The sequence below is a fragment of the Muscardinus avellanarius genome (assembly GCF_963383645.1).
Source record: "Muscardinus avellanarius genome assembly, chromosome: 11".
NCBI classification, from domain to species: Eukaryota; Metazoa; Chordata; class Mammalia; order Rodentia; family Gliridae; genus Muscardinus; species Muscardinus avellanarius.
Window position 1 is genome coordinate 15587308 of NC_137797.1, and position 25653 is coordinate 15612960.

At 51.1% G+C, this 25653-nt stretch overlaps 1 protein-coding gene across 1 annotated transcript in view; it reads left to right on the forward strand.

Annotated features, from left to right (window-relative positions):
• Positions 1-25653, forward strand: part of SYN3 (synapsin III) — a gene marked incomplete at both ends in the record, with an annotated part of 421001 nt that overhangs the window by 379377 nt on the left and 15971 nt on the right. The window contains 3 exons of the mRNA XM_080705133.1: positions 16427-16569; positions 20903-20977; positions 24849-24951. Of these exons, the coding sequence (XP_080561259.1) occupies positions 16427-16569; positions 20903-20977; positions 24849-24951 (321 nt within the window). The remainder of the gene's footprint in view (positions 1-16426; positions 16570-20902; positions 20978-24848; positions 24952-25653) is intronic.

The following is a 25653-nucleotide window of genomic DNA, read 5'->3' on the forward strand; positions in this document are numbered from 1 at the left end:
GCCAGGTAGAGGGCAAATGGAAAGAGAGAAGACAGGAAAGAGAGATGTGGCCATAAGCCTCTGCTTTCAAGCCAGAGCAGTACTCAGGGCAGATCATGGGGTTCCCAATTCAGGTCCCCATTTCGCCACTTGCCAGCTGGAAGGCCTGAGACAAGCGCTTTCCTTCTCTGAGCTTCACCTGTGAAATGGGGAAGACAGCATCCCTTTTTTTTCTCTCTCCTCTCTCTCTCTCTCTCTCTCTCTCTCTCTCTCTCTCAGTTACAGGGAGGATTTATTGATCAGACATAGTCTGTCTTCAATCCCAAGACCTTCTCAGATACACCCTATAAGATCTCTGAGCTTCAGTAACATTTGTTAAAGGAAAAGAATTCCCCCTCTCTTGCTATTCCTCTTAACTCTCTGCCCCCTGAAAATGGAGGGGTCGATTTAGCCCTTCCCTCATTCAACAACTATTTATTGAGCAACTGCTACATACCAGGTGTTCAACTAAGCCCTGGGTATGGATCGCATGACCTAGTGAGGGACTGGGTAAATAAACACAGGGTTACAATATCTACTCAGTACTAGGCAGGAGCATAGACCATTGAATGAGAGAAAAGCGCAGCGCGGATATCAGAGGAAATGTCAGAGGTGGTGGCATCTTAGCAAAGGATGAAGAAGAATGAGCCAGCTGTGCACAAAACAAGAAGGAAGGACCTTTCCGACAGAGAAGAGCATGTGCAAAAGCCCAAACGCTTCCAGAAAGGCTTGGGTGGTTTGGAGAGTGCCCGGAATGCAATACGCCTGCCTGCCTGCTTGCCTCGCCCGCTGGAGGGCAGCGAGGAAAACAAGGCCAGCCTTAAAAAAAAAAAAAGCCAGGCAGACCTGAGGCTTTCTTCTTGGACTCTCCTCCTCTCCGGATTGCCTGTTCCTACAGCCCTCAAACAATTGCCTTATAAACTTTTCCTGGTTTTATAAATGTTTACAAATGCATGGGTACATCATGGCTGGAAACCCCTAAAGTTGTTTTTGAAGATTAAATAAGATAATACATGTCAACCACGTAGTACAGTTCCTGGCGCAGAGCACTCACTTTAAAAAGTGGTAAGAGCCGGGTGTGGTGACGCGTGTTTGTAATCCTAGTACTGGGGAGGCTGAGACAGGAGGATCAAAGGTTCACAGCCAGCCTCAGCTACTTAGTGAGGCTATCTGCAACTTAGTGAGACCCTGTTCCAAAATAAAGAATAAAATAAAGCTGCAGGTGTAACTTGGAGGTAGAATGCCCCTGAGTTCAATCCCTAGTACTGCCAAAAAAAAAAAAAAAAGTGGTAAGATATTTTGAAATAAGTATGGAGCTGGGCATGGTGGTGCATGGTGGCGCATGCTTGTAATCCCAGCATTTGGGAGGCTGAGACAGGAGGATTGTGGTTCTAGGACAGCCTCAGCTACTAAGTGAGGTCCTTTGCAACTCAGTGAGACCCTGTTTCAAAATAAAGAATAAAATACAGGGCTGGGGGTGTAGCTTGGAGGTAGAATGTCCCTGGGTTCCATCCCCAGTACCCCACACAAAAAAGAGTAAGTATGGAAATATTAAAATCTGAAAAGCTGCTGGGTGTGTTGGTACACGTTTATAATCCCAGTACTTGGGAAGCTGAGACAGGAAGACCTCAGGTTTGTGGCCAGTCTCAGCTACTTAGTGAGGCCCTCCACAACTTAATGAGACCCTGTTTCAAAATGAAGAATAAAAAAATAGGACTGCAGATGTAGCTTGGAGGTAGAATGCCCCTGGGTTCCATCCCCAGTACAAAAAAAAATCTGCAAAGCCCTCTTCCAGCATCAACGATTAATTATTGTTTTGCAACTTTTTTTTGTCCTGCTGGGAACTGAACCCAGGGCTCCTACACATGCTAGGCAAGCATTTGATCACCAAGTTAAATGCCTAGACACGGCTTTTCTTCAAAACAGGGTATGCCGGGTGTGGTGGCACACGCTTGTAATCCCTGCACTTGGGAGGCTGAGACAGGAGGATCACACAGGTTCGAAGCCAGCCTCAGCTACTTAGTGAGGCTCTCAGCAACTTAGTGAGACCCTGTTTCCAAATAAAATATAAAATAGGTCTGGAGTATAGCCCAGAAGTAGAAAGCCTCTGGGTTCCACCCCCAGTACCACCAAAAAACAAAACAAAACAAAAAACCCTGTGACCTTTTCTTTGTAGATTTTTTTTAAGGACTAGTCTAAAGAGTGAGCTTAAGCCAAGCATCGTGGTGCACGCCTATAATCCCAGTACTTAGGAGGCTGAGACAGGAGGATCCCAGGTTCAAGACCAGCCTCAGCAACTTAGTGAGACTCTCAGCCACCTTGCAAGACTCTGTTTCCAAAAAAAAAAAAAAAAAAAATTTAAAGGGCTGGGGGTTTAGCTCAGAAGTAGAATACCTCTGGGATCAATCCCCAGTACCCAAAGAAAAAAAAGATTAAAAAAGAATGAGCTAACCCCACTAACCTACCTTTGTTCACACTGAAGGACATGGTCCTGATGTATGGATTTCAAATAAAGTTTATACCATTTTAAAAAGTGTAATATCCTCTCCATTTCCCTGAAGTGAGGACTGGCTCAAAGTGTAGATTGGTTTCTCAGACTTACATTTTCCATGGAGAACAGACAGGCTTGTCCAGCCTGGGGCTGGGGGAGAACTCCAGAAGGTGTAACATCTGGCTTTCAGTTCCCAAACTGCACCCAGACAACCTGCACCCACAGTCAGCGGGGCAGCAGGGTATATTTTAAATTTTCAAGGGAAGCACAATAATTCTCAGAATCTATTGGATGCTATGCAAATTCCCAGCCAAAGTGCTAGTTCAGAGTGCCTGGCCCGTCAATTGCGGGCCAATCTTGAGTAAACCGGATTTGTGGTGGTGGTTGTGCTCAAAAGCAAGTACTAGCCGTGGTGGCGCACGCTTGTAATCCCCGCGCTTGGGAGGCGGAGACAGGAGGATCGCGCAGGTTCAAAGTCAGCCGCGCTGACTTAAGAGACCCTGTTTCCAAATAAAAATATAAAAATGGGTCTGAGAGTGTAGCCCGGAGGTAGAAGGGTTTCCAGGAACCCCAGTACCACAAATAAATAAATAAATGAATAAATAAATAAATAAATAAATATAAAAAATAAAAAGCAAGTACTGTGTGAAGGTCGGTGTGGAACAGAAAATGAGGGTGATGGTGCCCGTGGTCTGGAATTTGTGCAGTGCCCAACAAGCACACACACGCACTGTCAAGTGACTGCACCCACTTGAGAATGAAATAATTTGTATATTGTTTTTTGTTCTTCAAACAACCGCTAGGTTGGGAGAACATAAATACCTATCAGACTAGTTACCCCTCAGTACTTCATAAATGTAATTGCTCTAGAGTTATTTGGGCCTGGAAACACGGTTTAAAAAAAAAATTCCTCGTTGTGCAACACGAACCAGGAATGCTTGAAACCAGCTCTTTAAGATTCTTAAAAAGATGCTCGGGAATTGATACTGAGCTAAACTGTGAGTGTGGCCCGACATTAATGCTCACATAGAACCTATACTTAATTTTGCCCTGCAAGTCTGGGAGCTGAAAGACTGGTTAAAATCTTTACCAGGAGGGAAGCAGGTTGAGCCCGTCCCTCTTACTCTAGCTAACTAGTTTCTTGATGGGCTGATACCACTTTGGAATGCACTGGCTATGTGCCTTCCTGTTATAAAAACAGAAAAACAAGTGTTCATTTGTGTGCCGGGTCTATGGTTTTATTATCTCCAACTAGGAGTGGCCTGTAGAACCAGCTGGGCCCACTTGTTGCCAAGAAGAAAGGCCACATAGCAACTGCCAGGAGCCTACGGCTATTGTTTTTGGTAGATATCCTTCCAACGTGGAGCTGATTCGTCAGTAACCACCTCGGTGAAGTTATCTTTATCTTATTTTTAAAAGCAAGAGTGGCTCCAGGCTGGGCCTTTTACAGAGACCTGTTAGAGACGGATATGGCCAGGGAGCAGCAGCTCACACTGGCCTTAAAAGTCTTCTAGAGGATTGAAATAGGGACGTGAACTGCAGCCTTGCTCAGGCGCCTCTGTCAGGGGGGCTGATTCCAAGTCATTTTCTGGGAAGGATCTGGGTTCAATCCCCATTTTGCTGAGTTCATCTCAAAGGGGAGACAGATTGCCCCTCTGCAGCCATGAACCCCTAGGTGCCCTCGGTCTCCGTAAGCAGAGGTGAAGGCTCCGTCCTTCAGCATGGGCCTCGGTGATCGCTCATCCTCTTCCCTCTGTCTAGGCGCCCTTCCCCAGGAAACCCCACCCTGGCCCCTTCACTCATCCTCTCAGCAAATGTTCATTGAGGACCTACTGTGTGTCAAACCCTAAGGAACAGGGAGGAGAAGGAGGAGGGAAGGGGAGGAGGAGGATGAAGGGGAGGAGTGGGGGAGGAGTAGAGGGAGGAGGAGAAATATCTATTAAATGCTCATTATGAGCCAAGGGCTCTTTTAGACCACTTACATGTAATATCTCAGTTAATGTTCATCTGCAATCCAGTATTCAACAACATTCGATCAACAAGTTATTGACATTTTGCTGATAAGAAATCTGAGACCAAGGAGCTCTTTCATGCAGTGTATACATGATAGAGGTGGGATTTGAGCTCCATAATACTCATAATTAAAATTTGAGGGGGGATTGGAAATGGAAACCAGGGGTGCTCTACCACTGAGCCACATCCTCAGCTGAGGCCGGCTTGGAGCCTGCGATCCTCCGGCCTCAGCCTCTTGAGTTCCGAGGTCACCGATGTGTGCCACCATGCCCAGCTGCAGTTATCTGGGCACGTTCTTAAATGCTCTTAAATGTTCTTAAATGCACACACGTTCTTAACTGCTCTGTTCATTGCCTCTGGAAAGACACTGGAGGTTCCTGGTATTGTGGGCTTACATTTTAATGGAGGAGGAAGACAGTGTTATTAGTCTGTTTTCTACTTGGATTACAAAGTGTCTGGGTCTGGGTAATGCATTAAGAAAACTTGTGGTTCCAGAGGCCCAAGAGCAGGGCACTGGCCCAGCTTGGGTGAGAGCCCGCAACTGCTGGCATCGTGGTGGTGGGGGGATGGCAGACAGGAGGCCGGAGTGGGGAGCAGCCACTCTGCTCCTCCGTATCAACCCTCTCCCCCAAGAGCTCACGGGGGGCCAGGGAACTACATTCATTCTTTCCCAGGGCAACACCCCTAAACACTTAATCACCTCCTGATAGGCTCCACCAATTGAGGGCCAAGCTTCTAACACCTGGACCTTGGAAAACACACTCAAATCACATCAGACAATAAATATATGAACTGAGCAATGATTCCAGATAATCAAAGGTGATAAAAGAACTCATAATAATTAAGCAGGCTAATTCAGCAGAGCCCTCCCAGAGCAGGCAGGGCAGCTGGAGAAGCCCATAGAAAGGGGTCCTCTGGGCTGAGGCAAAAAAACAAGTCATGGCACAGTCTTTAGGAAGATGACTGCAGGCAGAGTGGAAATTGCAAAGGCACTGTGGTAGGGAGGGGCTAAGCAGAGGGCAAAGAGGAAACAGCCAGAAGGTGTCTAGGTCAGGCTCGACCCGTCTGCCAGCAGAATGTCAAAGCATCCTGATGCCTTGGCTCAGCTCCAGATGTGAAGGGAATCAGCCTGACCTTTGGCTGGGACAAGAGAACTTCCTGAGAAGATGGCTGCAGTGGTCCAGTGAGGACCCATGATGGCTGGGACCAGAAGTGACAATGTCTCCCCTGAAGCCTTGCATCCCCAGCCTGGAGATAAGCTAAGGAGTCTGGCCAGTCCCAAAGACTGCGTGCTGCTCTCTGGACAGCCTGGACAGGCCAGCTCTGGTCCACCAAGCCCCGGCCACCGCACAGAAGACATCAGTTCTGTGGAGCATCCCACCGAGTTCTTGCTCGAGGAGCCCGGCACAATTTGTTCCAATCAAATCATTATCTCAAAATTCTCTCATCTCCAGCAACCTGACCTGGTTGTACCCACATAGATGAGCCCCCGATTTTGGCCATCGCGGTCTCTGTCACGGCATCTTTGTCTTCTTGCTGCAGCTCAAAGCGAGACAGGACAAGACCTATTGTACGCCCCCCTTACATTAGTGTATTCATAGAATTTTTCCAGAAGAGTACAGAGAGATTTTATCACCAGGCGGCTTGGGGTTGAGAGTTAAGAGCGAGACTTTCATCTTTTCCCAATTTTTCTTTTAACATCTTGGAACTTTTTTTCTTTGCCGTGTATGTATATTATTTTTTCAACCAAAAAAGGTAAGCTTTATGTGGAAGAAAAGGATCAAAGTGTTCAGTGGATTGCATTTTATATAAACTGCTTTTCTTTGAATTGTGCTTTTAGAGAAAGACGTGAGGGTGTGCAATGCTGTGGACCCAAATGCGTACCCTGAGTTCACATGGTAAAGCCGTAACCCTCAATGGGACGGCATGAGGAGGTTCAGATGAGGACAGAGGGGCCCGGCCCTCATGATGGGCTGAATGTCCTTAGTAGAAAAAGCACCAGCGAGCTTGCTGACTCTCTCTTCCGCCACGTGAGGATACAGAACGCAGAAACAAGCGTGCGGGCACCCTCACCTAGAACATCCCGGCCCCCAGGATGGGGAGAAAGGACTCTCTTGTATGACATCCAGTCTGCGGTATTTTGTTAAGGCAGCTGGAGCAGAATAAGACATAAGCCTACACGAAAGGACCTTACAAGAAACATCCAGCCAGGCATGGTGGCACACGTCTAAAATTCCAGTACTTGGGAGGCTGAGACAGGAGGACCTCAGTTTTGAGGACAGCTTCAGAAATGTAACAAGACTCTCAGTAACCTAGCGAGACCCTGTTTCAGAAGAAAAATTTTTAAAGTGGGGATGGGGAGGTTGGGGTATAGTACACACACACACACACACACACACACACACACACACACACACGCCGAAGGATGGGAAAAATCCAATCCTCAGTCAGAATTGTTGGGCTGGACACTGGTTCCATGTCGCGGTGTCTTCTCTTGGGGAAGCTGTGGAGAAGGGCTATTGATTCTGTTGCAAGATGGCTGTAATTCTCTTAGACTCCTGGTTCCTTTTTCTCTTAGAGAGACTCAATCGTGTTCCTGACCAAAATTTCTGTTTTTCCCAATGGACACACATAAAAGGGGTCACGCCCATCGCCAGACATTATCATCTGCACTTTTAACCTCCTTCTAAGTACATTTTTATGTCCTCACCCCTGTCATCTTTCTCCTTTGGCGCTGCTTATTTTTAACCTTTTATTATGAAAACTTTCAAACACACACACACACACACACACACACACACACACAAACACACACAAAGTCAACTTGGAACTCCATGTACCAAGAGCTCAGCCACTAGCCATTTTTGGTGGCCAATTTTGTTTTTTTCAGATGCCTCACATTTTCTTTCAAATCCTAGATGCTTTTTGTTTTAGTTTAGTTTTTTGTTTTTGTTTTTGTTTTTTGTTTTTCTGTGGGTTTTTTTTTTTTTTTTTTTTTTTTTTTGCAGTGCTAGGGTGGAATCCAGCGGCCTTCTACCTTCGAGCTATACTCCCAGCCCTATTTTTTTATTCTTATTATTTTATTATTTTTTATAGGGGTTCTTTTGTGTGTGTGTCTTTTTGGAACCAGGGATCGAACCCAGAGCACCACACCTGCAGAGCAAGCACTTTGCCACTGAGCTACATCCTGGCCCCTATTCTTATTATTTTGAAACAGGGTCTCACTGAGTTGCAAAGGGCCTCACTAAGTAGTAGCTGAGGCTGGCCATGAACCATGATCCTCCTGTTTTAGCCTCCTAAGTCCTGGGATTACAAGTGTGCGCTACCACGCCCAGCACTAGGTGCTTTAAATGCAGTAGATTTTTAGTATCTTCTCAAGGTGGGCCCAGTGCTGCCACTGCAGAATTCCAAGCCAGGGCTCTCCCCATCCCATTAGCAGTCTCTGCCCAACCCAGTGCCTGGAAGCTGTCCCTCTGATCCCTCCCTATGTATCGCTGGACTCTCTTAAAACAAAAAATGCATATCAGCCGGGCATGGTGGCTCACGCTTGTAATCCCCGTGCTTGGGAGGCTGAGACAGGAGGATCACGCAGGTTCCAAGCCAGCCTCAGCTACTTAGTGAGGCTCTCAGCACCTTAGTGAGACACTGTTTCCAAATAAAGTATAAAATAGGTCTGGGAGTGTAGCCCAAAGGTAGAAAGCCTCTGGGTTCCATCCCTGGTACCACAAAAAAAAAAAAAAGCTTATCAGTTCACCCATAAATATTTCAGACTGCATTTCTAACACATATACACTTCTTTTTTTTTAACATAGCCAAAGATCTTTTTTTGTTATTGCTGTTACTGGGGATTGAACCCACAGGCATCCTACTTCTGAGCTACACCTCAGCCCTCTTTATGTTTTTGTTTTGAAACAAGGTGTCAGCTAACTTGCTGAGGGTCTTACTAAGCTGCTGAGACTAACCTCAAACCTGTGATCCCCCTGCCTCCGCCTCCCAAGTACTGGGATTATAGGCATGTACCAGCACAACGGGCCCAGATATCATTTTTACACCTAAGAATTTAATAATCCTTTAGTATCATGTAATACATAGTCAGTGTTCAATGGCTCCCTATTAACTCATGTATTCTCATCGTCTCCAAACAAGACCTGCGGATTCACATGGCTAGCATGACCTAAGTTCTTTTAATTTATTATGGGTTCCTTCCTCTGTCTGTCTGATTTTTAATTGTGGGAAGGGTTGTGTGTGTCCCTTATTTACTGGAAAGAAAACAGGTCATTTTTTCTGTAGAATTTCTACATTCTAAGTTTGGCTAATGGAAGCTCCAATGTATTCCTCTATTACCTGTATTTATAAACTGGTCACCAGATACCCAGGTTTGATCTGATTCAGGCTCTGAGCGGTGCTGAAAATATTCCCTGGGCAGTGGGAGTAAGGGTTCTTAAGCTCCAGATCTGAGAGCATGGTCCTGCCTGGTTAAGTATTTTTTGTTTGTTTGCTTGCTTGCTTGTTTTTATTTGTTTCGGGAGGGTTTGTTGGGGAAAGTGTCACTGGGGATTGAACCCATGGGTGTTTTACCTCTGAGCTATACCCCAGCCTCATTTTATTTTTTTATTTTGAAACAAGATCTCACTAAGTTGCTGAGGCTGGCCTCGAAACTGTGACCCTCCTGTCTCAGCCTTCCAAGTACTGAGATTAGAGAGGCATTAGAGGTGTGTGCCACAGAGCCTGGCTGATGAATTCTCTTTTGATGCGTGGGTTCAGCGGTGACCTGCCTGCTCCCCCTACGGGACAGCTCCGCCTCAGCCTTCCCCAGCCACCCCAGTGTGGCTCACCCTTGCCTCCCCCCACGATTGCACTAGAGGTTGCCAAAGAATGGCAATCTGATTCTCTTACTCCTGCGTTTATTAGGTAAAATTCATCCAAAAGGAAGGCATTTCTTCACCCCTTTATTTACCCATTTTCAAAATGAGAGAGTGTCTTAGCATCCCCCGAAGGTGACCACTGGCTTTCTTTCCAAGGTGTCGCTTACTAACAATCTGACACGTTTCAATCCGCTGAATCAACTCAAGAATCATTGTTCTTCCTGATGCTCACGTACCCCACCTTTGTCTGGTAAGAGTCCTTCCCGGGTGACTCACTAACATTACTTAGATCCCAAGGAGGCCCTTGCATCGGCCTCCTCATGGTGAGTTCTTGGATTTTCTTCTGTCTCTCTTCCAAAACCGGTTCTGCCATCTAACCTGTGAGCTCTCCCTCCCTCTTGGCTCAACATCATGTGTGACTTTGGTGGTCCCACCTACACCTGACTCTTCTTGTTTGGCCTTACTTAAGTTGTCTCTCTGAGCTGCAGTTTCTTTAGCTCTTACGTATAATAGCAACTACTTAGAGTTTTTAAATTTTGTTTTATTATATATATTTTTTTCTTGGTGGTACTGGGGTTCCTGGAAGCCCTTCTACCTCTGGGTACACTCCCAGACCTTTTTTTATTTATTTGGAAACAGGGTCTCTCAAGCCAGTGAGGCTGACTACGAACCTGTGCAATCCTCCTGTCTCTGCCTCCCAAGCACGGGGATTACAAGCGTGTGGCATCACGCCTGGCTTGTTTTATTATATATTATTTACTTTCCTTTTTTTGCCATGCTGGAGATGAAAACTGGGGCCTTGCACATGCTAGGCAAGCACTCTACCATTGGGCCACACCTCCAGCCCCTTTTGTTATTTTTAAATGAAATTATAAGTATAAGAGGACCTAGGTTCTCTATAAAAGTTTCTCTTTCTCTCTCTTTCTCTCTCTCTCTCTCTCTCTCTCTCTCTCTCTCTCTCTCTCAAGATTAAACCTGGGCTGTTCTATTTCTGAGCCATACCCCCAGTCCTATTCTATTTTTTATTCTGAAACAAGATCTTACTAAGTTATCACACTCTGCCCTCACACCTGCAATCTTTCTGTCTCAGCTTCCCAAGTACTGGGATTACAGGCACTTGTCACCACACCCTTCTAAGTTGGTACTCTTTACTTGGATAATTGTTGAGATTTTTTGCTAACACTGAACCACCAATAAACACTTCTTTAGCAGTTATTCGTCCAGATGCAGATCTACCTCCCGTATAACCACTCAAATCCCATATCTCTCCTGTGGCTCGTGGGGTATCGTAAGGCTTATCCAGTTCAATGTTGAAGTTCAAACATATTAGGTGCTATTTAACTATTTATAGGCTAACCAAATGACGTGGCCAAGTGACCGTTTATTTGATGATGATGGATGCAGATGATGGATGATTAGATTCATTCCCTCATCTAATCATTGTGCTTTTCATAGGTGCCAGACACTGGCCACACTGGGAGACTCAGGTTGAGTTTTTTAAGTATTTCTACTTTCATACTACTTCTTTGGTAAATTTCAAAGACATGTTCATACAATAGGATAATAAAAATTTGCGACAAGAAGCCTACTTCTAAAAATTCATACGAAAGACCCAGTGGCGAGGATATGAAATGGCAGATTCACTAGGCTATTCGTTGCAGTACTATTTATAAAAGAAATTTTTTTTACATAGATGGGCCATATTCTACACTCTCAGATGTTGATGGCTTCCATCATAAGCCCGTTAGAACTGGGAGAAGTCAGAGACCATGTAGGAGGAGTCAGGGCCTGGAGCTCTGGGTGGGTGAAGCTGGAGGGCAGTCAGGAAGGTTCTCTGGCCAGAAAGGGCATTTGGGGCAAGAAGACACGCTGGAGGGGGCAGGGATGCTACAGGGATGATACGCCAACTACTGGCCTGCACGTCTATCAACAGGTGACGGGTCACATCAGTGGTGATCCACGCACACACTGGAATACTTTGCAGCCATGAAAAGTGGATAAAGAAAGTACCACACAGAATAAAAGGGTGCAAAATAACATACTACCTTTTATTAGGAATTTTTGTGGGAAATATGCAAAATTTGCTTTAAAATGCAATGGAAAGGGCGGGCCAAATGAGAATGGCTGCCTCCAGAGGGGAGTGAAGGTGGAGGGGCTGGGGTGAAAGCTAGACTCCTCCAGATGGGCCTTGGGGGTTTAACCTTGACTTCAGTACCAAGCCAATGTGGTGATGTAATTATAAAGCAAAATAGATCAAATGGAGGGGAAATTGCTGGAAATAGAAAACAAAACGAAGTGATTCCGTTTAACAATATACCAAGATGGTGGCTTAGTCATAGAGAAGAATTACCTCCAGCAACTTGGAAACAGAACGCCGAGCATGGGAGTCCCTGTGCTCACCCGGTTCCTCACATGGGTGGACTTCTGCCACCGCCCATAACCCGCAGTGCTGGGCTCTGCCGTCTCTACACCAGACCTGACATTCGCTTTAAGCAGATGAATGGCTGGCACAGGCAGAGGGCTAAGACCGTTCGTTGGAACGCTTCTTTTATTCTTGACACAACGTACAGTAAAGCCAGGTAGAGATTCCCTGAAGCGGAATCCAAGCCTTGCTCAATCGTGAGCTCCCTGTTTTTGGAGGTAACCCAGCACATCAGAAAACAGTCCCCCGAAGATGTAGATGACCTTTCCATCTCAGGCTGGAATCCCAGGCCTCTGTAAGAGACCTCTGAGCTGAATTTCATTCACAAGATTCCGAATCGGAGCCTGACTCCTGCAGATTCTCTACCTCTCGGCGGTCACCCTCCCTCCTGGTCACCCTCACACAGAGCATGGTGCACGTGCCCACACGAGCACACGAGCACCTGGGGGAGGCAAAGCAGGTCAGAAAGCAGGAGGGAGCCTGTGGGAAGGGCTGGATGTGGATGGGAGAGCCAAGGAGACAGGGAGACAGAGAGGGACAGGGCAGGAGGGAAGAGACCGGAAGGAAGCAACCAAGGACAAAAGGAGGGAGGCATAGATAAAGAGGGGAGAGCTGCTGTTGAAAGGGAGAGGGGAGAGGAGAGAAGGCAAAGGGACAGGAGACAGAAGCCAGGGAGCTGAAAGAGGGCAGGAAGGAAGGGAAGAAGAAAGGCAGGAGAGACGGGGAAGAGGAGAGAAAGGGGAGAGGCGAGAGCAGGCTGATCTGTGTCCTGGCAGTGTGGGAGTCCGGGGCCCGACGCCCCTCCACACAGCACATGGCAAGCTTGAATCACAGCCCGTTGAGGGCTTCCTGTTCCCAGCTTGTCTCTGTAAACCCTTGGAGAGGTTTCCCTCCAGTAAATGAGGTGAATGCCAAGACCCCTGACCGGCCAGAGGTCCCTGCCCTCTCGCCTGCCTACCCTACTGGCCTGAGGGACCAAGTCCTCCTGCTCAGCCCACCGGTCCAGGACTCCTGCCCCTTGTCCAGACACCAAGGGATTCTCAAGGGCCCAGGACAGAACCAGACCCCAGCCCAAGCATTCACCGTATGAAAGATGAGTATCCCCGAGACACATTCGGTGCCTCTTTCTGAGCATTCTTATTTTCCCTGCCATTCCTAGGCGCCCTCCCGGTCATGAGCAGGTCTTTATCCCACCTTCCAAGTTCACTCCAGTAAACATGTTTTAGCAGATGCCATGTGCCAGGTATCAGTGTTGTGATTGGGAACAAGACTCATTGTGTGATCACAAGAAGCCCTCAGTCTCATGGGGAGGCAGGTGGGTGGCTCCAGGGGCAGCACCAGGCGTTATTCAGCCCAGGTGCTGCTCTGTCTGGGAGGCCCTCAACTGCCATGAAGACTTAACATGGCTTCAAGGAGCCAGGACTTTCTCTCTTACCTCATGGTCTGGGTCAAATGGCCCAGAACTGCTATGGAACCTCCTTGGTTCTAAGGACCCAGGCTCCTTCCATATTGTGGATCATCATCTCTCAGACACACATCAGAGATGTCCATATTCCAGCCTGGTGAGGGAAGGGGACCTTGAAAGCTTTCCCTTCCCTGAAAGTTCACACCCTGCGCTGCCCACACCCCACTGGCCACAGTGTGGTCACATGTCAGTTGTGTGAAGGTGCCAGAGACACTGTGATATTTATCCTGGGTGGTCATGTTCCCCCAGGCCAGGGGACTTCCTGACTTCAGAAGTAGGTGAGCATGGATGTCGTGGCCAACTAGACATCTCCAAGGCCACCCGCAACCTGGTGTGTGTCTAAGAAACCAAGTCCTTTCAAAGCCACCAGTAACCAACCCGTGAACTGGACAAGACTTCAGCCCCATTCTTTCTGTAACTCCAACTCCCTCCACCTAACCCCATATGTCAGTTGAGGATGAAACCCCAGAACCATCAAAGGGGCGCTGAGGGAAGAGGAGGCAATACAGACTGAAGAAAGTGCCAGAAAGAAAGGAAGAGAACTGGGGGAGAAACCCAAGTCCGTTGATGTAGGAGGCTATGGAGTACTAGAGCAGGATAAGGATCTGAGGAACTCTGTGGGAGGCACCATGGAGGAGGCAAAGGTCACCTCTGGTGACTCCGTTTTGGAAGAGTGGAGCAGGGTGAAATCTGGAGAGAGTGGTCCCGGGGGTGGGACTTGAGGCTGCAGAGACAGAGAGCTGTGAGCTTTGAGCAGCTGCGGACAGAATGGCAGCCCCTCCACCACCAAGCCAGAGGATGAAGAATCAGCAAAAAGCAGGAGACTAAAACTACGCCGGCCGCTTTAACAATGACCCAGTAGCAGTGGCTTAAACAAGATCAAGGCTTATTTCTCTCTCCTGCAGGAGGCTGAGCATACACAGCCGAGCGCTGGGGGAGGGGGGCACCGCGGTGTTGGGGATCCAGGTTCCTTCCACCTTACTGCCCAGACATCCTCAAGAGGTGGCTTTCTTCTTATGGCCCAAGATGGCTGCTCCTGATCAAACCATCACGTCCACACTCCAGCCAGAGTGGTGCATGCTTATAATCCCAGCATTCAGGAGACTGAGACAGGAGGATCATGGTTCGTGGACAGCCCCAGCCACTTAGTGAGACCCTCCGCAACTCAGTGAGAACTTGTTTCAAAATAAAGAATAAAAAATGGGGCTAGAGTTGTAGCTTGGAGGTAGAATGCTCCTGGGTTCTATTCCTAGTATTGCAAAAGAAGGGGGGCGGGGACAGGGAAAGGGAAAGGGAAGATTCTCTTCATCTTAGATGAAGATTCTCTTCATCTCAGTTCACGTTTATCAGGTTTTGTTGACCAGACTTGGAGACTTGATCATATTAACCTGGAAGGGAGACTGGAACAAAGTAATTCAGGTGGGAGGCCAGGTACCCACCTTACATCCAGGGGTCACTAGAAGAATCAGGGCCTGCCAGCAGTCAGAGTCTTGGAAGACCTAGAAGCCATTACCACTGGGAGGAGGAAGTAAAGTCCCATGAGCTTGAAAAGGGACAGAAAACAGGAACTCTGGCCTGATCTCCTTCATTATCTCTACAAAGTAGACTAAGAGTCATTGCTGAGAGGCTGAGTATCCAAGAGAGGAAAGACTGGTCAGGGCTCTCCCCGGCCAGGGACCATTTACACCACGGGCCTCCACCTGGAGACCCTGCTGGCTGCAGGTAAAGCTGAGTCCTGAGTGTCATCCCCAGCTCTGCACTGAGCTGCCGTCTGGCCTTGGCCAAAGCAAGAAATCTGTTTCCACACCTGCAGAACGCCCCTGGCAATGCCCAGCCTGCCGGCCCACCTCACAATTCTGCTTCCGGCCTCTGGGAGGCCCTGAGGACGCACTGGAAGCTGAGGAGTTGCTGTGGATGTGTGTGGGCGTCATTGCAGGAGGGCTGGGGTCGGGGCCGACATTGTAGGGTGGCTGGAAGAGAGGGAGGATGCTGCCCATGGACTGGCCACCCCCTCCGCAGCCTCCCACACAGATGCTCAGCACCTCTGGGTGCGTCTGGGCTCTGCCGGCCTCTGGCCCAGCATCAGTTCCTCTGTACTGTGGGTGGGTGGCAGGGAGGAGGGTCACTCTAGACAAGCCAGGTCCCCAGGGCCAGCTGGCCGCAGGCGCTGGAAGACTGCCTCTGCTCTGACTTGGGATCACTGTGGCTGAGCCTGGCCTTGGGGACCCCTCCCTGACCCCAGGCCACTGCCCCATGTCCCTGGCCTCAGCCCAGTGCATAGTGTGACTTTCTCCCCCAGGCCTTTGGAGGGGCGAAGCCAGCCTATCCACATGCTGCATGCACACACCAGCATCACATACTACACAGATACAACACACAACATCTCCTGGAAACAACCATACACACAACCCATGAACATACAGAAACATACCACACATGTGCAGCACACACCGAACACAAGCAGACACCCCATGCACACACCACATACATGCAAAATCATGCAGATATGCTATACACACACACACAAAACTCATGCACACGGCACATGCACATATCTCCCACAAATCAATCTCTCTCTCTCTCTCTCTCTCTCTCTCTCTCTCTCTCTCTCTCACACACACACACACACACACACACACACACAGTCCTTCTTTCAAACTCATCTCTCTATATTCCAAATCACCCTCTTCTGTTTAATCCTCAACACAACTGCTTGAATGGTTTTTCTAAAAGCCAGTTAAAGCCATTTGCTCATTTAAACTCCTCACCCTCTTCCTGTGGCTTTTGGGGGCTTTCAAGGCTCACATCCCATCTCCTGAGCAGAGCCAGTTGGCCCTCCACACCCCCAGCCTCCTGCCACCTGGCCCCCGCACACTCACTCCCCTGCACACACAGGCCACCCGAACCCCACAGCCGCCCTCAAGCCCCCCTGACCTCCTCTCTTCCATGACGAGGTCCTGCCATCTCCTGCCTCCGCGCCCTGCACAGGTCTGCAGCAAAGGGCTCACTTGCTCCCACATCTATCCCCATGGCTGCGCAGGTGACCTTCCCTCCAGGTCCCCTCTCTACCTACAGGGGGCGCTCAGGCCCCGCCTTGGGCAGGTGCTCAGCTGCCATGAGGGTGGCACTCACTCTCTCGTCCTCCCACACAGATCAAAGTAGAAAACCAGCATGACTACCAGGACATCACCAGCGTGGTGGCTATGGCCAAAACCTACGCCACCACCGAGGCCTTCATCGACTCCAAGTACGACATCCGCATCCAGAAAATCGGGTCCAACTACAAGGCGTACATGTGAGTCCCCCGACAGGGGCTGGGTGGCAGAGGAGGGGTGGGGTGAAGGGCGGGGCCTGCAGGGTGGGGTGCAGCAGGGCGGGGCCTGCCACTGTCCTCCACCAGAAGGCATTGGCTCTTCCTTGCTGTCTGCTCTCCGCTGGTCAGTGAGGCTGCAGGACTCCTGTTCTCTACCAAGCAAGGCTGTTCCCCTCAGAGAAATAAAGATGCTGGACAGGCTTGGGGGAAACCACAGGTGTGCCTTTGGAGTCAACACTGAAAGGAATATGGGGACAAATAAAAGAGGCATTTAAGCCCAGCATGGTGGCACATGCCTATAATCCCAGCATTTGGGAGGCTGAGATCAGAGGATCGCAGTTCGCAGCCAGCCTCAGCTACTTAGTGAGGCCCTCCACAACTTAGTGAGACCCTGTTTCAAAATAAAGAATAAAAAATAGGGCAGGGGGTAGAGCTCAGAGATAGAATGCCTATGGGTTCCATCCCCAGACCCGAAAGAAGAAAAAAAAAAAAAAAAAAAACCCTGGGGCCATGGGCTGCAAAGGACTTCTCTGGAACCAATAAGACCCGAGGTCACTTCAGATCTCTCTGGCTACAAGCAACAGAAATCATGTTTGACTATTTTATTAGATTTTTTTTAGGGAATTTAAAAAAAAAACACGAATGATAAGAAACTTTAAAAAAAAAAAAAAAACAGCCCACTAAGCTAGCTACCAGTTTCAGAAATATTAGGCTCCAGGGCAGCCCCAGCAGTGTAAGGAGCCAGAAATCCTAGACAATCTTCATGGCGCCTCCTCTGAGTAAGGAATCCGCCCTCATTCTTGTGGTATCATCTCCACCATGTCGATCCGCGGAACAGCGGGGACTGCCCGGCTTTGCCCAACTTTGGTCATGCGCTTATTGGTAGAAAAAGGCAGATGACCGGTTTGGAAAGTCCAGGCAGGAAGGAATGCAGTGTGATCAGGGTCATTCCCCACTGAAAATGGACATGCTGCGTCTAAAAGAAAAGAAATGAATGTCCAGCAGAAAAGAAGCAGCCCGCCTCCACCGCTGAGGTGGTCCAGCAAAGGGCCGCTCCGCCGGGGCTGAGGCTCCACGCATCCATGGGTGTGCTGGGAAAGGCCGAGGTCTAGCTAGCTCTTTGGAGAGGTCTTATCTCCTCCTAGGCCTCTCTGTTCCTCACTCTGGAATGTTGTTGTTGGTTCCCCTTGGAACCATAAGACCCCAGAGAGCCAAGTGTTGCCCGGTTGCCAAGCATTTATGGGATACTGACTCTGTGCGTGGCTCCATATTTGAGCACAGCCACAGTTGCCTGGACGGTTGGAACGTGTCTCTGTCCACAGGCTCCTGTACACTGCAGCCTGCGCCCTACGGCTGGGCGGGCAAGCCATGGTCCACGGGCTGAATCCAGCCACCTCGCGTTTCTTTGCTGTGTGCATCTGCTTACGAATTGCCTGTAGCTTGTTCTGCACCACGTGGATTGCCCAGACTGGAAGTCAGGGCCAGCTGGTGACTTTAGACTTTGAGCACTCCACGGTCTTTGTTGCAAACGCGTCGCTCTGCCCTTGTCTGGGAAACTAGAGGAGATGCAAGGGGTTGACCGACAAGGAAATCGTCCCAGGAAAGGGATGGAGCCGGTTCCCAAATAGTTCTGGCCGGCTTTGTCCTTAGCCCGCTTCCTTCCACACAGCAGGTCAGAGCGGTGGCTGCTCTCAGCTCTCCCTGCCCCCTCTGAGTGAACAGCACATGGCAGGGCCCCCACCGCCCCCGGGACGTCATTTCCCTCCTTACCCCGTTGTTAGCGGTCCACCCTTGACTTTGCCGACACCTTGCCCCGGTTTCTTTGCATGAGGATTACCTCACTGCCAGTCTCCATGCTGAGCCTGACAGCTCACATTAGTCATTAGCTTCCTGGCCTGGGAGTTAGTCCACTTCCAAGGGAAGGGGCTCGCGTCAGACCTGAATGGAGAATGTCCTCCACCCAACCTCCTCCCTGGCTCACTTCCCGTCCTGCACCGGGCCTCTGCGCTTGCTGCTAAGGGACATCGCCGATTTTAGGTTTTCTCAGTGGAGACAGTGAGGAAACATAAGTATCTGTCCTTATCCACATAGTCACACGGATCCATAATTATTTCTCCATAGAGCCATCCCTACATACGTTAAGCTGATGTCTCTGGCTCCCATCTGGTACCCATGTGGTTCATTTTCATCTTCCCTGATTGCTTATCTATACCCTCTCACTCCAACAGAGAAAAGCCGGGTTCCCATCATCCGCCATGCACGGAAGGATTTGATGAGCCCAGGCTCTATTTCAGTCTGTCAACCATAACTCTCTGTAGGAGACCACCGCACAGCACTCATGTACAGTCCTTTGGGCTGTAGTCCTAGTCTCCACTTGTGGCCAGCCTACTCGGCCAGCACCTCTTCCTCCAGCCCCTTTGATGAGGTTATACCATATACCCTATAAATGTGGGCGTTCCCCCAAAATGCACATGTTAAAGCCCAACCCCCAAGGTGGTGACATTAGGAAGAAACGTTCTTGGGGAGGGGATTAGCTAGATCATGAGGGCAGACTCCTCAAGGATCTGGGTATGCTGGTGCACGCCTGTAATCCCAGTCCCTGGAAGGCTGACACAGGAGGATGCTGGGTTTGAGGACAGCCTCAGCAGTGTAGAAAGTAGAGCCTCAACAGACACTGAAAATACCAGCACCTTGGACTTGCAGCGTCCAGAGGTGTGGGAAATAAATTTCTGCAGTTTCTAGACCACCTGGTTTATGGTGTTTTGCTATAGCAGCCCAAGAGAACTAAGGTGACCTGTAGCGTAGGTGGGTACTTGCGTCTGAGCCTCTACTCCACCTCATACTCGGTGGCAGCATCGCAGTCAGGCCGAGGACAAGCCCTGTTCCTCTCTGTCCTTGATCAAAGATAGAGGTTAAGGACACGGAGTCGATAAGAGATGGTTTGTCGGCTCTGTGGCTAGGTGGAAATAATAACATTCATCTCCTTGGGTTTTGTTTGGTTTGGTGGTACTGGGGATGGAACCCAGGGGCCTATTTTATATTTTATTTGGAAACAGGGTCTCGCTAAGTTGCTGAGGGCCTCAATGAGTAGCTTCTGGCCACCATGACTGAGTAGCTGAGGCTGGCTTTGAACCTACGCCATCCTCCTGTCCATGCCTCCCAAGCGCGGGGATTACAAGCATGCGCCACCACGCCCGACTCTTGGTACTGGGGTTCCTGGAAGCCCTTCTACCTCTGGGCAACACTTCTCAGACCTATTTTTACATGTTTATTTGGAAACAGGGTCCCCTAAGCCAGCGTGCATGGCTGGCTTCGAACCTGCGTGATCCTCCTGTCTCAGCCTCCCAGGCGCGGGGATTACAAGCGTGCACCACCACACCCGGCTCTCCTTGGGTTCTGAGAGGCTGAGATGGGAGGATTACAAAACCGGGATCCAGGGCTTGGTCCAGAGAGCCCTGCCCACAGGTCCGCTCCTGGGAGAGGGCTCTGGGCCCGGGGCCTCCGCTCCAGCCCTTGGACCGAGCGCCTCTTTCCTTGTCTCTGCTTACTGAAAATAACAGCTGCACCGATTGTGCTGGAGGTTTATAGGAATATTTCCTTTCATTCACACCAGTCCCTATTAGGATGGCGCTATAATTGTTTCCATGTTACCAAGGAGGAGATAGAGACTCAGAAACACTGCCCATGGTTATATTACTAGAAAACACCAGAACCAAGATCAAATCCACATCTGTCCGGCTCAGGTCCGTGCTTACCTTCTCACCACTGACCAAATCCTGTTGTGCCAAATCCCACTCGCCCCCCCAAGGGACATGGCAGTGCTACCTTCTAGGGTCGTATTAAGTGACTGCAGTTTCTCCTGTTGGGGTGCAGGGGTACTGAGGATTGAATTCAGGGGCATTCTACCCCAGAGCTATATACCCCAACCTGTTTTATGTCTTGTTTGTTGGTTAGTTTTGTTTGTGTGTCTGTGGTACTAGGGACTGAACCCAGGGGCATTCTACTCCTGGGCTATATCCCTAGCCTTTTTTTTTTTTTTTAAATAGGGCCTCACTAGATTACTGAGCGTCTCATTTTACTGCTGAGGCTGTCCTCAAACCCATGATCCTCCAGTCTCAGCCTCTCAAGTACTGGGATTACAGGTGTGCACCACCATGCCCTGATGCCCAGAACTCTTAGCTCTTCATGCACATTGCATGACTATGTACTGGTTTCAAAACAGAGCATCCAACAACCAGAGCAAAGAGGGAAAGTAGACCAGTGATAGGGATCCTGAAAGCCCAAAGCCCTAGGTATATTGTTTGCTTTGAAACAGGAGAACCTCCATCTCGGGAAACTGGAAAGCCAACACGGGCTCTGCCATGCTGGAGCAGGTGGCCATGACGGAGAGGTAAGAGGCAAAGGAGATGGGGGAGCAACACCAGCCATGGTGGGAGCTGGGGAGGGACAGCAGGGAGCCCCAAGGAGAAGACCGGCCCACCGTCTGCCCAGAGCCCCGCCCCCACAGAGCACACTCCTCACTGCTGTCTCTGCGCCCGCAGCACCCATGGGGCTGCAGGTGTTGACGCAACCGCATCAGACACATGTGAGAAGTGCAGAGAGGGGAAGCGGCTTGCTCAGCGCGGCCAGGCTGATTGAGGACCCAGCCCTGAGACTCCAGGTCCAAGGGTCTTTCGGGCTCTGCCCCGCCACCCGCCACCCAGGGTGAGCAGGGAGCCCTTGCTCTGACGGTTGCACAGAAGCATCTTTACCAGGGCACCAGGGGATGCCCCCCCAGCCCAGCTGCTGAGCTCCCTGAGGGCTTTGGGGTGTGCTCTGGCTGAAGGTCAAGACCCCTCACTCGGGTCTCCCCCCGCCCCTTTAAGCACTGCCCCGCGCCCGCCGCACCTGGAGAAGGGCTGAGCCCCTGCATTCTCTCCGGTAAGCCCAGGGACCTTGCCTCCAAGCCCACAGCAGTGTGCACAGAGCATGGGCTTTGGGGTCAGAAAACTCTGTTCAGTAAATATTAAGCACCTACTATATACCACATTGTGCTGAGCACTAAAGAGGCCAAAGTTCATTTTTTTAAAAAGACCTAATTTTTTCACTACGAATTGTGAATCCATTGCAAGAGTCAGAACACAGATCAAATGAGTTTGTGCTTTGGGGAAAGTAGCGACTCCTGACCCTGATAATTCAAGGTGCCAGCCTCGGGGAAGCCTAAAGACTCCTCTGCCGCCCGAGCTGTTTCCTCTGGAGTTTCTCCTATGATGCACTTGCTCCCTTGGTGCCCCACAGCGCTCCTGCCCCGAGCCCTGGGGTCACCTCCAGCACAAAGAGACTTTTCTGTCCTTGACACCAAAGCCTGGAACTGATTGGCCAGGCTCAGGGCACATGACCAACCCGTGAACCAATCACAGTGGCCGAGAAAGCTGGGATGCTGGGATTGGATGGGATTTTGTCAGATCTCCACCCCTAGAAGGCAGGGCAGTACAGCCCCTGTATGTGACCAGGACTGGAGGGCTTTATCACCCAGGGACAGTCTTCAGATGAAAGGGAACTAATTAATACCCTGCAGACCAAAGCTACAGCCCAACAACCATCTTTCCTCGTTCCCCCACTAAGGAAAGAAACGAGACGATCAAGTGCGGGGTGGTAGAGTCAGAGTGAAAGGGGCCACCCATGCTCACAGGGGGACGACTAGGAAGGGGAACAGAGGACGTCCTAAAAATGAGCGGAGGCGGGCGTGGTGGCACACGCCTATCGTCCAGTCCTTGGGAGGCTGAATTAGGTGAATCACAGGTTCGAGGCCAGTCAGCCTCAGCAACTTAGACCGTGTTTCAAGATAAAAAATAAAATTGGGCTGGGAGGGTATAGCTCAGAGGTAGAACATCCCTGGGTTTACTCCCTAGTGCAGAGAAAGAGAGAGAGAGAACGAATAAATGGATATGAGTGGACTCAGGAGGAGCTAGCAAATTGTTTATCTCTGTCAACTATTTGATGAGCACCGATTGAGAGTCAGTCGGGGAACTAGGCCCTGGGAACTGACAACGAGGAAAATGGCCATTGACCTGCCCTCACAGGGCTTAGAGCTCAGGGGCTCTAAGCTGGAAATGAGTGGCCCTGACCCTCCCAGCTGTGTGACTCGGAGTAAGTTACCCCACTTGTCTGAAGTTCTTCAACTGTAAGACGAAGGCACTAGTCCCCAAGTCAGAGTGCCCTGAGGAAGAAGCGCCGGCTGCACAGGGCAAATCCACTGCAGCTGGGAGGGAGGACTTCCCTTCCCAGCAAGCCCTGGGGCAGCTGCCGCCTTCCACCACACACCACCTGTGCCAGCTGGTCTCCTGGGGTTCTGTCCCCTGCCCAGCACCATGGATCGGATGAACAGGGTCACTTGACCCTCTCCCAAGGTGTTCATGGGACAGTGTGGATCTCCACTCCAGGCTTTCTGGAATGCGAGCCCCGCCTTCCTTTCTTGGTGCCTCCAAGCTATTCCTGGATGTTCCCGGGGCCGCCATCTTCCTGGCTCTGCTCAGTCCCAGACAGAAGGGCCATCCTATGGGAGCCATGGCTACGGATCTGCTCGGCCATCCAGGGCAGTGCTCCAGGGACTGCACAGAGCTCTGCAGTCCATCCTCACAGAGCCAAAGTCTCCTCCAAGCCACATGATGGGCCCCTAGCAAGCCACTGAGCCAGGCAGAGGCAGGCCCTGTAGGCCCTGCCGGGGTGCAGCCAGAGGCCACCCAGGTGTGGGTCACTTGAGAACAGCCTCTAGAAGCCAGTCACCTCTATTCCCGGTCTAACTCCCATTTTTTTAGACAAGAAACCTGTGTCCTGGGTGAGTGCCAGGGCACAGCTCTCCCTCGTCACTGTGTGCTCCCCGCCGGTCAGCCGGGGTCCCCAACACAGGAACCCTGATCAGGAACATGAAGGCCTCTCGGAGCTGCAAGGACCAGAAGCTGTCCCCAGACGTGGCCGCGCACCAGCCTCACCTGGGAGCCTTGAATCGGCCATTTATTTATGCGTTTAGTCCTCCCAGCAACTTCAGCTCACAGCCACAATCACACCTCGGCTCTCCACTTGACAGATGAGGAAACTGAGGCTGAGGTCCAGCCTAGCAGGGAGGCTCACCCCAAAGCACCGAGGAGCCAGTAGCGACAGCCGGATCCCTGTCCCCTGTGTGGAGCGAGGAATCGCACAGGACTCGGGGTGGAACCCGCCTCTATTTCTTCATCAGTAAAATGGGTTCGGACCTTCCTGATGGAGTTGTGTGATCAGAGGGAACAGGTCAGACCCACAGGCACAGGATGTCGGGCCTTAGTAGGTGCTCAGTGGGTGTGAGTCTTGGTCCTTCCTGTGACTCCTACCAGACTCCAGGCAGCAGCAAGAGAGACCTGGGCCGGGGCCGGGGAGACCCAAGCTGTCCGGCTCTCTCGCTACCTCGCTCGCTGTGTGGCCTGGGCAAGCCAGCCTCCTTCTCTGGGCCTCGGGGGCACTGCGGGTGAGACAAGGGGCTCAGTTCTGCCAGCCCCCGCCCCATTCCAGACCTCTAGCTCAGACACAGAGATCTGAGTGTAGAATGGCCGTGTGACCTGGAGAGTAAGAAGAGGAGCGTCCACACAATCCCCACGACTCCTAGGCCCAGAGGGACGCCAAGTGCAGGCTGGGAAGATTTCTCCCCAACGGCCATCCCCTTGCTGCAGGGTCAGAGTCCAGTGCTGAGACCTGTCCCCAGCTAAGCAAATGGGCCTTGGAGCCATCGAGGGGCTGGAAAGAGAGCCATACAGTGAGCCAGGGGGCCGGACCCCTGCGCCCCGGGGAGGCCTGCCAGGCTCCCTGCCCCTCCAGGCCTAGGGAGAATGCGCCCTTTGTCCCCCGCGGGTCCTTGTCTGGATCGGGGTCTGGGCAGGAAGGAGGGCCTGGGAGGGGTTTCTGGAGCCCTCTGAGCAGCTTTCCCAAGGGAAAAGGGTTGCAGGGGCGGCTGGGCGTCCGGGATGGCTCCTGGCAGGGGCACTGCTGCAGAGGCCTCAGGCCTTCCAGGGGTGTAGGGGGAGCAATGGTCCCTGAATTCTCTCCCTCTCTTCCTTCTCTCTCTCCTCCCCAGCCCTCAAGTTCTCTCTCCCTCCATCCTGCCCTTACCGTCTCCACTCTCCACCTCTGCCCACCCTGTCCCTCCTGTCTCTCTGTCTCTGTGCTGGCTTTGCTGGGTGCAGCCCTCTGGCTCCCTCCGGTCCCTCCCCACATCCTCCACTGCTCTCAGGGTCTCTCTGTCCCTCCCGCAGGTACCGGCTGTGGGTGGACAGCTGCTCGGAGATGTTTGGCGGGCTGGACATCTGCGCGGTCAAGGCTGTCCATAGCAAGGGCGGCAGAGATTACATCATCGAGGTGAGGGGAGATGCAGGGGGTCCCCACCTGGCCCAGCCTGGTCAGAGGGAGGGTGCCCATGAGCTGGCTCCGTCATGGTCAGCCATGCCTGGCTCCTGGCCCAGGGCTCAGTAAGCAGCTTCCAGAAGCTTCTCCCTACCACCCCAGGACCCCTCATCCCACCTCATCTGCTTGAGAAGCCTCCACATGTGGCCTCTGACCCCAGCTCACAAAGCTCAGGGCAGAAGCTTCAGCAGCTCTCCCAGCCCCTGGCCCTGAGAGATGGAGAAGTGTCGCTGAGAGTCAGCATGGTGCGGTGGCACCAGGCCCCGCCAGTCCTCGGCGTCCACGGATATAAAGTGGACACACTTCCCTGGTCCCCACCTGGACATGCCATCGCTTCTTCATTCAACAAACATGAGTTTCTGGAGTTCCCTCGGGCTGAGCCCGGGGGGCTCTGGGGACGGCCATGAACATGATGGATGTGGGGTTTGTGGGCCAGCAGCAGAGAAGGAGGACATCCAACAGCAGCGGGTGGGTGTTCAGGGGGCAGAGATGTGCAGGGAGTGACCAGAGGGCAAGCTGCAGGGACCTAAAACTGTGAGAGGCTCAGAGCACTCAAGAAACCCCCTGCAGCCCACACCTCTGCCATTCTCCAGCCCCCTCTCCTCCACACCCGCCCCGCGCTGCAGGGCTCTCCCCTGGGAAGGCTCCCCCGGGGGC